General features: G+C 42.5%; 1 protein-coding gene across 11 annotated transcripts in view; it reads right to left on the reverse strand.

Annotated features, from left to right (window-relative positions):
* The window catches only part of tanc2b (tetratricopeptide repeat, ankyrin repeat and coiled-coil containing 2b), a 117,944-nt gene that overhangs the window by 18,268 nt on the left and 85,327 nt on the right, over positions 1–14,349 (reverse strand). For 8 of the 11 annotated variants that reach the window (XM_044014162.1, XM_044014158.1, XM_044014157.1 and 5 more), the window contains 5 exons: positions 13,035–13,283; positions 7,931–8,062; positions 1,893–1,931; positions 608–889; positions 358–482 (listed from right to left, as the gene is read on the reverse strand). In XM_044014162.1, the coding sequence (XP_043870097.1) occupies positions 358–482; positions 608–889; positions 1,893–1,931; positions 7,931–8,062; positions 13,035–13,283 (827 nt within the window). The remainder of the gene's footprint in view (positions 1–357; positions 483–607; positions 890–1,892; positions 1,932–7,930; positions 8,063–13,034; positions 13,284–14,349) is intronic. The other 3 variants (XM_044014160.1, XM_044014159.1, XM_044014163.1) reach the window with 2 other exon arrangements.

The following is a 14,349-nucleotide window of genomic DNA, read 5'->3' on the forward strand; positions in this document are numbered from 1 at the left end:
ACACTGAATCACCCATTTAGTATTGCAATAAAATTGGAACATATATATTTCATTTCCTCAAATGGAAGTGTGGGGAGGCAAGTGGTTTGGGATTGTGCACTTATGTTCCTCGTAAAACACGGTAATCAAATCAGTGTGAGAAATTTCATATTAAAAATCACCAGAAGCGCCCCTATTTTTGGAATATATGGCTGCAACTTTTGAATAATTCACATTTGTAAATGGGAGGAGAAGAACTAGTGCTTAGAGACAAATGTTCTACTTACATTATTTTGGAAATCTAATGGCTGTTTTGTCTGTAAATTTAGACTTTTACATGCGAGTGTGTCTATGTGTAAAGTATATAAAAGATGGTACCTGAGACGCCAGCCTCCTCATGGATTCTTCCTGACGTCGCCTCATCTCGGGGGTCCCTGGACAGCTGCCTCCTCCCAGGGTGCCATGCGTGGGCTGGGGCTGGGTGAGAGGGAGCCCCTCACCATCTGGACACAAGAAGACATTCCTTCTAAATACACAAACGATGATGTCCAACTTAACGGGACATAATCCACGTCTATGTTCAGCCTTCTTGAACACAACTACATATGTAACAAGGACGGTTGCCTACGTTTGGGCGAGGCCTGTGGGCTGTCGGAGGCGATCTGTCTCATGCGTGTGCCGTGGCAGCTGAGAGCCACCAGGCGCGAGATGATCGCCGTCTTGCCGAAGCCGATGTTGCCGACCACTACCACGCCGCGGTTGGTGCTGACGTTGGGGCTGTTGAGGTGGGCGTCGATCTCCTGGAAGAGCCACTCGCGGCCCGTGAAGACAGAGTCCATGGTGATGCTGGGCACCTCGAACAGCAGAGGTTTGAGGGCAATGTCTTGAGGCCGATAAGGAGCAAAACGCACTGCAGGTTCAAGGGAATAGAAAAACTGGTCGTTAGCTTTACAGCTTTAAGCCACATGTATGTACCTTTTATTTAATAATTAATATGAATATTGTGCAGTTAGTCTCCCCATGGAAACTCAGACAAGATGAGGTAACGTATATAAAATGCTGTTTATGAAAATGTGTTAACACCCACACATCGATGCATGAATATCAACAACTTAATTCCTTTTCTCACACATAATTAATATTTGCAGTTTAAAAAAAAAAAAAGATACTGGATAAGTCAGTAGTGATTTTGATCTCTATCACATTAACATACAGCAAAATAAGTTCAATTATGTTGATTTTAGGTTTAAAAATATCTCAGTCTAATCTAACCACATTTATTGAAAGCAAAAACAAAAGCATATAACCAAGTACATTTAAAAGTAAACTGTACCTGTAAGCTAAGGATTAAGTAGGATGTGTTGGTGAAAATCCAAAATTAAATTCAAAGTCTTCTGGTAAATATGTTTCACGTTGTTAACTTTAAATCTCTCTCCACGTTGATTTATTTCATATATTCTACAGCAAAATGTCTCTGTTTTGCACTGCTAAAAAAGAAAAATAGACAGCAACTAATTTATCTACTGATGTCTGTTGATTTTAGCCACCAGGGGGAGTCATTAAAATTAAGTCTTCCAGAGGTTTGGGCATCTTTTCAGCAGAACATATTGAACATTAAAGACTAATGAGGGTAAAATGAGCGTGGTGTGAACTTCTGAAGCTGTATGATAGAGTTAGTGTAAAATTTAGTCTGCTGCCTCTGAGTGTCTGGTTTGTCATTTCTTTAGGTGATGTTTACGGAAATTATGCCAGAATTCGTATGTGAATTGCACATAAAAAATAAAAATAAAAATAAAACCCCACAAACACTTGGCTGTAAAGGTGAACAGACGGCTGTGACTTGTAAAGTGCTATCCAGCAAGCAGGGCAACTGCGTGGAACTGATGCAACAGATGAAAGTCAAAGTAACTTACGTGACTGGGATTGCCAGGCATGGGTGTTATTTGCAGAAGCTGAGACAAACGGCAAGCAAAAGAAGACAGAGGGAAAGGAAAGAGAGGATGAAAGCAGAAACGGAGCAAGAAGAGAAGGAAGGAAGGAAGAAAAGGCAGTGAGCACAGGGATGGAAACTGGCAGCAGTGTGCAGTGTGTCACAGCACACGGCAAGGTGTAGCTCAATGAAAATAAAGGACGACGCAGCAGTGGCATCAGCACATTGTGGATTGTGAGGTCAGTAATATCTGGAACTACCAGGCTGGGTGTGTCGGTTACTAATAGAAATCCTTTTGTTTACATGGATTGTATTCCTCTGCATACAGCATGTGTGGCATAGGTTGGGTAATGTTTGCACTTTCGGGGAGAATCTGATTTGTTCCACTGCAACGGCAACATCATGAAATGAATCCAGCAGCAAAAGCAATTCACACTTGGTATGTAGAACATTTACAGTAATATTCAACATGCAATTGTCAAATGACTTCACACAATGCTGATCAAGCCCATCAGCTCCACATGACTCTGTATTTCTTAGTATAATGGTGTTTTGATCTTTTGCTGTTTTGAAGTTCCTATAAAACACATCAGAACTTAATTCTACTGCTAGAAAAAAACACCTCTGCTCTGCTGCTGTATACACACAAACACTCCCTCAGTCAGGTCTGATAGTATTGCTTGGCAGAGCCCATTTTCAGATGAATTGTACATAGTTTCTGTTCACAAAGACCAAACAAAGGCAGAATAATAACATCGACACAACAACACAAATCACCTAAATGTGACGCACCGCAGCTTTAAGTTGATTACATGAAGTACTCCACCTGAGTCGGAGACAAATTTGGACTGATTACAAAAGTCCTCAAACAAAACAAGACCAACGCAAGTCATCGCTGTCCTTTTGGTTTCTTCACCCAGTTTAAATGTAATCTGATTCTATGCAGTCTGCAGTAAGTAAAAGCTGCTGGTCAGATTATCACTGGTGCTGTAGCTCATTTCACACTCTGCAGCATACTAGGAATAAGCCCACTGTGTGAGTCAGTGCTCTATGTATGATATGATGGTGTGAACGTGCTGAATTCCTATGTGTCGGCAGAATTTCCTCCACTGTCCTCAGGTACAGCACAGCAAAATATAACAGGGGGCAGGGAGGGACTGAGTGTTGCATTAGAGCTGCATGTCTGCGGTAAATGACTCCAGTGTGCTGATTTAGAGCACGGTAACTGAACATAATGAGCTGGTATTGCTTTTAATGTTTTCTTTTCCCACACATCACCCACAAAGTGCTGCTGCAAGCATGCTTCCTATCCAGAAATGCTAATTATAATCTCAGAATGAAAAGAAACGTGATGATGATGCTCAGGAAAATATAACACAACGCTTACTTTCAATCAGCAAAAAGTCGCTGATACACCTGAAAGTGGGTGTTCTCTGTTCACATTGAGCACAAAGCCAGCATTCTGCAATCTGCTGCACTGAGCTCTGTGCCAGCTGCAGCCCGATGTAATAAAGGACATTTCATCCATATTCCCCTGTCAGATTATTTTAGTGCTAAATCAACAAGCACACATACATAAAAAAACAATCAGAGAGGGACTTTCTATCGTGTCTCTTATTCACCAACTGATGTAATATTCCTGTGGATTTGTGTCATGCTGTGAAAGCATTCACCTGATGCAACTCTGGTGACGGGAAATGCAAAAACTACCTATCCCTGCCATTCATTAAAACACCATAAGACCATGGAAGTAAGAGGCTTAATACCCAAAGCCTCTCTGTTTTAAGTGCCACTAACTCAATTATCTTGCGGGTGACTGGATGCCAAACACGCCTGGAAAGCTCCGTCCATCCTGTTGGAATTACTAAACACAGCCTTGGCCTATCGGGCACCATCCTCCAAATTACAGAAATGATTACACCTCCTGCGCGTCAAGTCGTGCAGCAACCACTGCTCCACTGTGTCAGGTATTTCAGGAAAACATGGCAGCCATGTTGTGAACGGGGGCCGAGGGAGTTGTTTCCAGCATGGTGGAAGCAGATTTGTGTGTGTGAAGGACGGATGGATGGCAGTTGCTCGTAATCCTGCCCATAACACTCCCCCTAAGGCAAAGTTGAGCAAGGTATCACTCCCTCCTCCTCCTCCTCCTCTACTACCAACCCTCCATGGCCAGACGAAGCAAGAGCCTCAGACGTTTTAATTATTCACCAGGTGAGGATGACTCATGGTGGCTGAACAGGCTTTGAGAAGGAGAAAAAGAAGAGGAGGAGGAAGATGATATGTGGAGGAGGAGGAGAGCAGAGGAGGATGGGAAGTGGAGTAGAGGGAGGAGAAGGGGGGCAGCCCTGGCATCAAGGCGGGGCAAAGGGAGGGAAATTATGGGAGGAGGAAAAGCAGATTAAAATGATCAGTGCGTTTTTGTGTGAAGGGTCCAGGGAGTGTGGCGACAGGTGATCTTAGTGTCAGGAGACACAGACTTTCTAATGGCTAATGTGGGAGTTTGAGTGTGTGTGTGTGTGTGTGTCTGTTGAAAACATTTGTGTTTTTTTTGCTGTACATGTTTTTCATGCACAAAGTTAAAATCCCAGACATTTCACCTAATGCCGCCTGGATGAAGAGCTTCAGCGGGATCCTACCTCATTTGTCTTAAACAATAAAATCTTATATAATCTGCACAGTAGCCTTAGAGCAAAAATAATAAAAGTTAATATGCCTGTGACTAATGCACTTGATCATAAAACATACTCTAATCTTCCATGTGCCTGCAGAGTTTCATTGAACATGCTTCCTTGTTGTCATTTACTGATTTACTGTAAGTAAAAAACAACAACATGTCAACATGTTCACAACATGTGAATTTCTCTGTGAGATGAATAAAGTATCTATCTATCTATCTATCTATCATATGATTAGATAAACCCAAAGAGCTACATGTTATATCTCAAAGTCTGTATTGTTAGATGAAAAATAATCCAGATTAAGTCACTAGAATCAAGACCAGAGAGGAGAATGGCAGATCGAGACTTAGGTTATCAACTGAAACTTGACAGTGTTGTTTTGTCGTAAACATGCTTGTGCAAAGTCATGAGTTTTAGTCAGTTATCTCTCTCCATTGACTGAGACAGCAATAGGACTTCCCTTCGTTTGTATTTGCTATAAATACAGGTTTACTATAAACAGACCTGTGAATTTAAATCATGTAGACCAGCGATGTCTGTTGAGAGGTTTGTATTTGCACCATATGGCCGGTGTTATTCCGTATTCCATGTTGTTTATCTGTTCTTCTTATGACGAGAAAAGATCTTGCTACACGAGTAAGTAGACTATTTATAGCTGCGGATTGACACAGAAATGGTGCTAGAGTGAGGATCTACTACACTATATCAGACTTCAAGAACATTATTTACAATATAGTAGTTGTTAGATGTGTTGTGTTGGTGGTCAGAACATGTATTATACATGCACATATCAGTAACCTGTGTCCTGTGAATGTCCAATAAATTAAACCTCTAGAAAAACATGTTGTGCATGTTTCCAGCCAATCAAGTAGTGCATATATATATATTTGACTTTCTAATAGCCGAGAGCTACAACAATCCTCTAACGCAAAGGCTTGTTTAGTGTACGTGAGCAGAGAGGGAGCAGGTGAGGGAGGGAAGGGACAGAGCGAGTGACAAAGACAAAGAGAGGCAGAGTAGAGATAAACGAAGGAGAAAATGTGTGTGCAGTGCACAGTTATGTGAGAGAGAGTTTGCGGTGAATATATAAGGTGGGTGGTAAATCTTAGAGGTAGGCAGGCGGGAGCACAAGAAGGTCTATTAGAGTCTGACTCACCCTCCTCAAAACAGCAGCACAGCTTGGGCCCCCGATGGTCGACATTAAAAGAAAAGCTTTGACAGAAACCGACCAGAGACAGAACTACCTCTGTCAACTGGTTACCACCTGACCAACACAGAAGCAGCTCCTCTTGTCCATTTGCAAATCTGCATCCAGCAGCCTCTCATAGAAACAACGATCAATCCTTCTTCTGTGATGCACAAATAGTCTTTCTGCAGAGGCGTGTGGCTAATATTAACTTAAAAAATGCAATAAATGCTTGAAAAAAAAGAAGAAGCAGGTAGTGTGATGCTTCATCACATTTGCAGTTATTGTGTTTTGTTTTGTTTTTTTTAAAGCTGCGTGTATCTGCCAGTCAGCTTTTTCTGTATTGTTTGCTCATTTGTTTTTACCTACTTATAATTTAAAATCCTATACAGTGAGTTCCTGCCTGGCAATCAGAAAAATAACATTATGTGATACCTTGTGTGAAACTAGGTGAAATGATGTAGAATTAAAAGTAATCAATGGTTCATCCTCCTGCATTTATGTGCAGTTAATGATGATCCAGCCATCAGATAAAATGTGGACAAAGGGCCGATAATGAGGGGAGGCTTATTGAATAAAGATTCTGGGGGAGGGTGGATGTGATCAAACTTACAAAATCATGGATTATCCTCCCTGAAGTCAAAGAAAAATGGGACCAAAATGACCTTTATTCGTTAATTTACTACCTATGAGTTTGTGATTTTGTTGACCTGCAGGAAAAAAAAGCCTGTGCTTTAAGTTGCTCATGTCTCTCTGTCTCATCGCCGCACTAAAGGAGGTACTGACGCTGATCCGAGGAGGCAGAGAGCATGCTAGGATGCAGTCGGTCAGCTTGTAAACACACTTGGCTGCCCTTAGAGGACGAATGTTGAAACAAGTGGCTCTGACAGTAACAGCGAAGCTTTGAGGAACTACATTTGCCTACCTTCATCTCTGTTTTTATGTGTATTTCTCTATCTCTTCCTGTACCTTTGTCCTCTGTTCGTCACATTTTGTCTGCAGCTGGCTGCCCTCGAGAAGGGGCATGTGGCCGCTCAGTCGACTGCACTCTCAGCTAAGTGGGGTCTTAACAGGTGTTTAAAATATACAGGGACGCATATTTGTGTTCGCTTGGATGGCAAAGGGCTGCCATTACAGTGATTTTCACTGGCTAAGTGACAGAGGAAGAAGGGCACGGGGACACATATTGTGACTTGTCGTGACATCAGGCCGTTTGGTGAGGAGGCTGAGGAGATTTGCTTGGTCAAAGAGGCCTCTTCTGTGTGCTAGACTGGACTAGAGTGCAGTGAAGCCCACGCTGACAGAATGTTAAGCACCGAGACAAATTTCAGCTAAACGGTGACACAACCTGAAGAAATGCATTCCCTCCCGTCTCTCAAACAGATTCACACATAAGGACACAACAGCTGTGTCCATCAGCTCAGCAGCATCACTGGTCTGATAAGGAATACTGGTTGTGCAGTGGGAGAAGACATTTGCATGCGAAATGCACTGCAAATCAACCATCACTGGCATTCATTTGAATTTTAAAAGTGTGTTGCTCATCGTGCAGCTTCGCTTTGAAACACTCAGCGGCTTTGTGATGTCTGTGGGTTAAAAAAAACACAAAACAGAATAGCGTCCTATTTCTCACTTCTGCGCTTTGTTTAATGTGAAGCAAGAGGGAAATCACATGCCAACCTGAAAGCAAACAGCACATTTGAAGCTAAAATGAAAGTAAATAATGGTTGATTGCTTAGATGTATGGTGTGTTCTTCCTTTTCGCGTGCAATTGTCTATTCACAGGTTAACATTATACTTCTTATGTTTACAGTGCCACATCTCATGTTGAAGGGTAGCTTTTGTTTGCTCATAACTGAATTATTATGTGAAGCCCTGGAGGCCTATATTTTAAAGGTCCACTGTGTAACATTTAGGAGGATTTATTGGCGGAAATCGAATATAATACCCAGGTATGTTTGTGTAAGTGTGTAACTGCTCTAAAGTTAAAAATTGTTTGGTCTTTGTGGTCTTGGAATAAGCCTTGGACAAACCAGTGAATGAGCGGTGGACTCCCCTATTTAGTTGTCGCTCATTTTCACACACTGGACCTTTTTGAGACTGTGTTTGATTGTGTGTGTGTTTGCATTTGTGTGCTCTGTCTGTCTTGTTGCTCACCTCTCATGTCCTGCCCGCAGCGACCTGGCCCGCAGGTGGTGCTCTGTCTGGGCATACGTAGCGAGGTGCGTAATGGAGTGTGCCTCTGCTCATCCAGGTATGCCAGGTCCTCCAGGTGGGCCGAGCTGGTCGCTGTAGTCGGTTGTGTGCATGAGATAAAGACGGAGGGGAGAAGGAGCAAGCGGTCTCAGTTAAAGACAAAAAGAAAATATGCTACTGTCAACATGCATGTACATTGGAGACATATACGGCAAACAAGCCCAAAAAGAAGGCAGCAGTGAGTCATGTCCGGCCCGAGGCCATTGTTATGCTAACACAGGCCAGCGCTGTCCTAAAATTCCCTCCTCTCAGTGTCTGTCACATGGCAAGGTGGCAGATGCCATCTGACCTCTCTCAGGATTAATTAGCTCAGCAGACAAATCTCTTATTCATGGAGTGAATTCTGTCTGACGCTGGCTGCTCAATGTTCACACATCGCTGTCTCATCAGGGCCGGCGCTCAAAAACCAGTGCATATTAAAGGAGCTTAAGTGTCGTCAGTATGAGTGAGCAACAGAATACCAAAAATCCGCCATTCTAGACGAAAGTAGTTTAAGGAATTAAACAGTAAAAATACATAGTCCAGGGAAAATGAGTTGTCTTCTGGTGGTACCTTAATGGGTAAGAGGTAAGCAGAAGAGGAGGTACCATCATTATCACCTTTGAGATAAGAAATAAGTGCTTTTTAAAGATAGAAAGTGTAAAGTGAAATGTCACCTGAAACGTCAAACACACAGGAAACAAGAAAGTTGGTCTGTGAACTGTGACAAATGTCTCTTACTCTCTCCCAAATAAAAAAATCATCCTTTAAAAATATGTCTGATCATCTACCCTGCTGGATTAATGTACCAATACAGTTTTTTTTAACTTGATTGACACAGAGTAAAAATAAACTTAATGCAAGTTGGATTTCATCTTCATCCCTAAGGTACTGCGATCCCAACTCAAACTCAAGGAGTTGACAAAAGGAGAGAATAGCAATGCACGTTTGTGCCCAGTAATATCCTCAGTGTGCGTATCTCTCTTCAGTCAGTCCAGGACATACGGCATAATAATCCCTCCGAATGGCAAGCCCCTGAGTCTACCACCTCTCCCTGGTGTAAAAATCTCCAGAACATCAACACTGCTCCTGTGCTGTCCTTGGTTCAAAGAGTGTAGTCTGTGTTGTGTGAGCATGAGTGGAAGTGTGTGTGTTTTGCTGACCAAGTCACTGCAGCCATTGGACCCACAAAATTTGCCATGAGTTTCCCAAAATGGAGGTAAAAAAAACAGCTGAGAATGCTGGAGGCTTGGCCCTGATGGGAATGATGTGTGTGTGTGTGTGTGTGAGGGGGTGCTGGTCATTCAACTGGGCTAAAAGTGGAGACAGTGGGGGCATCAATCTGCTGCTAAACCGAGGAGGAGTGACTCGGGGCTAATGGGCTGATACAATTTCTATTTATTCCCTTATCTTCACTTTCAATGTTTGTTTGAATGTGAGCACTCAAATCTGTGCGCTCGTCCTCTCTATCTGCAATGCAGCAGGCTGCCGGGGATCACATTCACGGCTCCTGTGTTGATGCACATTGCACACATATAGTGAGAGGGAAATAAAGAGGAAGGAGATGCAGTGTGGAGGTGATGAGAGGAAGTGGACGAGGGAAAGTCAGCGGGGAAAAAAAGAAGCTTTTGTGAGCGGCAGAGCGCTTGGTTACTTGGGGGCAATGACAGACACTTCAGACACTTCCTGATTGACAGAGTGACTGATAGCATGAACAAATGCATGCTCTCTTTCACGCACACACACACCAGCTGGCCCGTTACAGTATAATTTGCGAGTGCTGTTTTTTTATGTTAGGAATGAAGCATATAATACTAAGTATTTTCTGATAATGGTCAAAATCACTGGATTGAATATCAGAAAAATACATTTGACATGAGCACCGGCTGTAAAAATGAACTATTTATGGCTTCTTTACATGGGCATGTCTTATTCAGTGGGAAAATAGTGTTTTTGAAATGGTAAATGAATCAGCAAATATGTGTTGTTAACAGGTTGGTAGTTCAAACAATGTAAACAAACCACTCTGTCTGAATGATATTGGTAGATACCTTAGGGTTGTGATATCGGCATTGGACAAGAACAAATGGTACCAAGTCACCCCTGCTTTAAACACCTCAGCATTCTCTCCCTCACAAATATAATCTGTGGTCCGAGTATTTAAACAATAACATTTGTGCGTGGTACACACCACAGATGGGCGACCAGGAGAAGATGCTCCTTTACATTGAAAAGCCTTTGTTATCTTTGTATGAGCTGCTATCTTCACCTATAGTGAATTTAGAGACAATAGTATGGGAATCTCAGTGTCTCTTACGTCCCTTTAGTCTTTATATCAAAAGCAAGGACTCCTTCAATCCCCGAGCAGTTACATAAACTATTGCACACAGATCCCTAAACATGGCATGATATTTAGACCATTTGTGATTATTGTGCTGGGCAAGGTGTGGCGATTATAATATTTATAATGATAATCAGATATATTAGTGCCTCCAGCTCAAGTTAACAGAGGTTAATTTAATTTAATTACACTGGGGAAAAAGAATCTATTCTAGTAATGATCTGCAGATCTGTAAAATGTTGTCTCTAGACAGACAGGTTGTACATTTTCTTTTCAATTACGTGTTGGCAGCAAAACTCTGACATGACTACCTTAAAATCTGGATAAATAACACTTTTTAAATGTCTAGATACAGGCATTTTCAAATACTGGTAAATACGCCCTTTCTCAAGAGACAGTATATAGGTCTGTTAACTTCAAGTTAAACCTTAATTGCACCACATCTGAAAGTGATTCATTTCTCAAACAGGCCTAAATGCAATCTGTATTTATGGCCACAAATCTAACAAACAATGCTCTTAAAAACAAATGAAAACAATCCTGTCTTGACCTGAAAAATGATGTGTTCAGATACTAACACCTTGCAAACACCAGATGTGAACATGGGGTTTATTTGCAATATCATCTTAGTCCCAGTCATCTAACACAATTTTCTATGCTAATAAATACTTGGCGGGGGATAGTAGCATTAAGCAAACATCAAAGGCCTCATCTTTTCTAACCAAATGTTTCCATTAAATGAAACCCCGATAAACGGTAGAGACTCTTCTAGCACCATGAAGGCAGAGAGAGAAAAGAAATACTCTTGGTCTTGGTTATTCCTCCCTCCATATCCATCTTCAGCTCAGCCAACGCACTGCCTTCATTAGGTAATAGAGAAGCCCCCTCCTTCCCTCCTCATTTTCCTCCCCAGTTGCCTTCTGCTCTCGCTCTGTGTCTCTCTCCCTCTCTCTCTCTCTGCACACATCAAAGTGAGTCTCTCTGTCACTCTGGGGAATAGAAACAGTTAATGCCTGGGGCTTTGATGTTCCACTGCCGTGCAAGCCCAGCCAATCCTCAGCCTGCGCTTTCCTCCCATCCCTACATCGTCTAACAATTCTTTGTGGAGGAGAGAGTGAAGAGGGGAAGGGGGGGGGAGGGACATTATGAAACTCTTTCACTCCTCTTCCACATGTACATATCTCCCTCTACTCACCTCTTTTCCTCAAATCTCTTCCCTCAATCTCCCCTTATTTTAGTTTTTTTTTTGCATCATCTGCAGCTTATGGCATGTCTTAAAGTCATCTCCGGCACAGCCGGTGCACCTTTGAAGGTCTGAGCGTTGAGGGGAGGAGATTAGATCGAGGGTGGATCTCTGAACCCGACAGAGTCACTGCGCCGCCAGACAGCAGTGTCAAACGGGAGAACATGACCAGCATAAAGAGAGGGGGCCATGGCTGCAGCGCGGGGCCTCGTTAAGCGTTTTATATATATCTGTGCGTGTGTTTGTCTACAGTACATGCAGACACAGTTTTTCTAGTGGGAGTGGGAGAAGTGCATAATAGAGCTCATCGCCTCAAACAGCCTCTGTCTGATGTTGACAACAATAATACAATTAGAGCCATTAGGACTGGCTCAGTGTTATGAAACTGACATTTTCCCTGATGTATGTATTGTTACTTTTGGAAGTCCCTTTTTCAGGCAGCTGTGGCCCATGAAGACACACATCAGTTAGACCCCTGTCAGCAGTACGCCAGCTTTTCCTACGTGATATTCTTCCAGCCGCAGTGTGTTCTGCAGAAGCTTTTTTTCCTCCCCCACTGTATTATGGTGCTCTCTGGTTTCACTCCACACCACGCTGAGATTTTAGAGGACTAAATGCCACTGCAGATTTGCAGCTACCCAAAATTTCAACATAATCCCATTACAAGAGCTGTATCCTTGTTTTATTTTAGAATAAAAAAAAATGCGACAACTAAGCTCCTTTTGAGCTCTGTTTCCGATTTAAGGGAGTTTAAGCAGAATTATCCTAGATTTGCAGGAGAAATGCGATCCTGCAAAATGTGGGATCCCGATCTGTTAATATGAGCAGTTCACAGAGTCGGTGCTTCGCCTAATATACCCGAGGTTGACATCCATTATTTATAATAATATGCGATATCTTAAGGTCAAAAAGTGTAGATGATAACATCTACATTGCTAATGGCCAATTAGAGAAACGGCTGTGAGAGAGATTTTGATGTAGTGACTAGAAACCAGAGAGAACATTGGTTCTTGTAACAGATGAGAGGACGGAAGAAAAATCCAGAAGTGAACATAACTGGCTTATATCAGGCTTATATCTTTATAAGCCTTAAGGTTTGTGCTCTTCAACATTAAACCCCTGCAATATCTGCCACGCATGAGGTGGGGCTTATTATTCTGCTCTTTCCACTGTCACACATTCAAAGAGCGGGATCACACTTCATCTGGAAAGAAAACAGGCAAGGACGGAAAGCTTGATAGGAGTGAGGAGGGAGCACAAAGGATTCAGAAACAGGGTGTAACAGGACTGAAAGCTAACAGTTCAATCCAATTTAGCCAGAGAAAATGACTTTTTCTTGGCAGAAATGTATCTAATGCATAACTAAAATATCCTTATTTATGGCCCGCGGGACAAACTGTAGCCTTTCACAGGAGAGGGAGGGAAAAGAGGAGGCGACTCACCAGCCACAGAGTTAGGGCGGGGCATGAGGTACAGTGGGATGGAGTGGGCAGAGTGGGAGGACATGCTCTCCAGGTTGCGCTCGGGGATTTTGTTGAGGCTGTAGGTTGAGGCGGTCATGTTTTCATCCACCCTGTACAGGAACGAATCCATGCCTGATTTCTGGGACTGCCACAGTTTGAGGTTCGCTCGCGAGCCTTCGCCATATTTGCCGCCTCGCTCCATGTTTTCGGAATAGCTGGTGAGAGTAGCTGCAACAGAAACAAAGATGGCGTCTTCAGTTTGTCTTCACATGTTTAGATCCCTGTCACACTGCAGTCATTCTCCTCCCTTCTCCTCACCCATCTAATTCTGCTCATATTTACTATTGTTCCAAATCTGAGGCATGGCGATGTTACGTGTTGCCTCATCGAAACTACAGGCGTTCCAATCAAGTGCCTTAATTCAGTAAGCATTTCATCTCTCCTACAAGAATGCCACAGTTGATATCATCATGATCTTGAATTGTCTGCTACTGGGAGTACACACTGGTTCCAACAGAGTAATAGTACAGGAACTACTGTTTGACGTGAAACCAATCACAGACAGCACGGAATGGAGTCAGGCACACTTTCTGTTCCACACCCAGGCTTAAAAGTTTGATTGTAAGACTTTGCTGTGAACCACGCCCAGGTTTAAATGACCAATAAAGACAACTGTGGCACCGAGATAATCATTTTTAGTTAAAAGAACCAAGCTCCAACCTCAGGCATGTTCCTACTTACTGACACAGGCTTTTATCTGACTTTGAAGCTGCAATCCGGCATTTAATAGCTTTGCCTTTATTTGTGTTTTAACTTTATTGCCTCATCTGTATTTTTTACCACTTGTAATCTTCAATTACTGATTAAAATCTGTGATGAGTGCATGGCTGAAATCATGTAAATGAATATGATGAAAAAAAAAGTTGACGCAAAAAAAGATTTAAGTGTTCTTTAAAGTAATTCCTCTACTTGAACGTGTGTTGTTTTACTACAACTGCATCAAAAGCAAATGTATGAAAGCACCGAAAATGTATTCGTCAAACAAATCAAATATTAGCTACTGTTGCAGTATTTTTTATTAAAAATGACAACGATGACCCGCAAAAAGACACGGGTTAGCAACCCGGTCCGAACGAGGGTAATTATTTTGACAATTTAAATTACCTCTAGGTGTGAGAGATTGAATGATTTGCCTCTAAGTGTTAGCCCTGCGATGGACTGACGACCTGTCCCGGATGTACCTCGCCTGTCGCCCTATGTCAGCTGGGATTGGCCACAGTAGCAGTAGACAATG

Source organism: Solea senegalensis, linkage group LG18 (assembly GCF_019176455.1).
Source record: "Solea senegalensis isolate Sse05_10M linkage group LG18, IFAPA_SoseM_1, whole genome shotgun sequence".
In the NCBI taxonomy this organism is placed as follows: domain Eukaryota; kingdom Metazoa; phylum Chordata; class Actinopteri; order Pleuronectiformes; family Soleidae; genus Solea; species Solea senegalensis.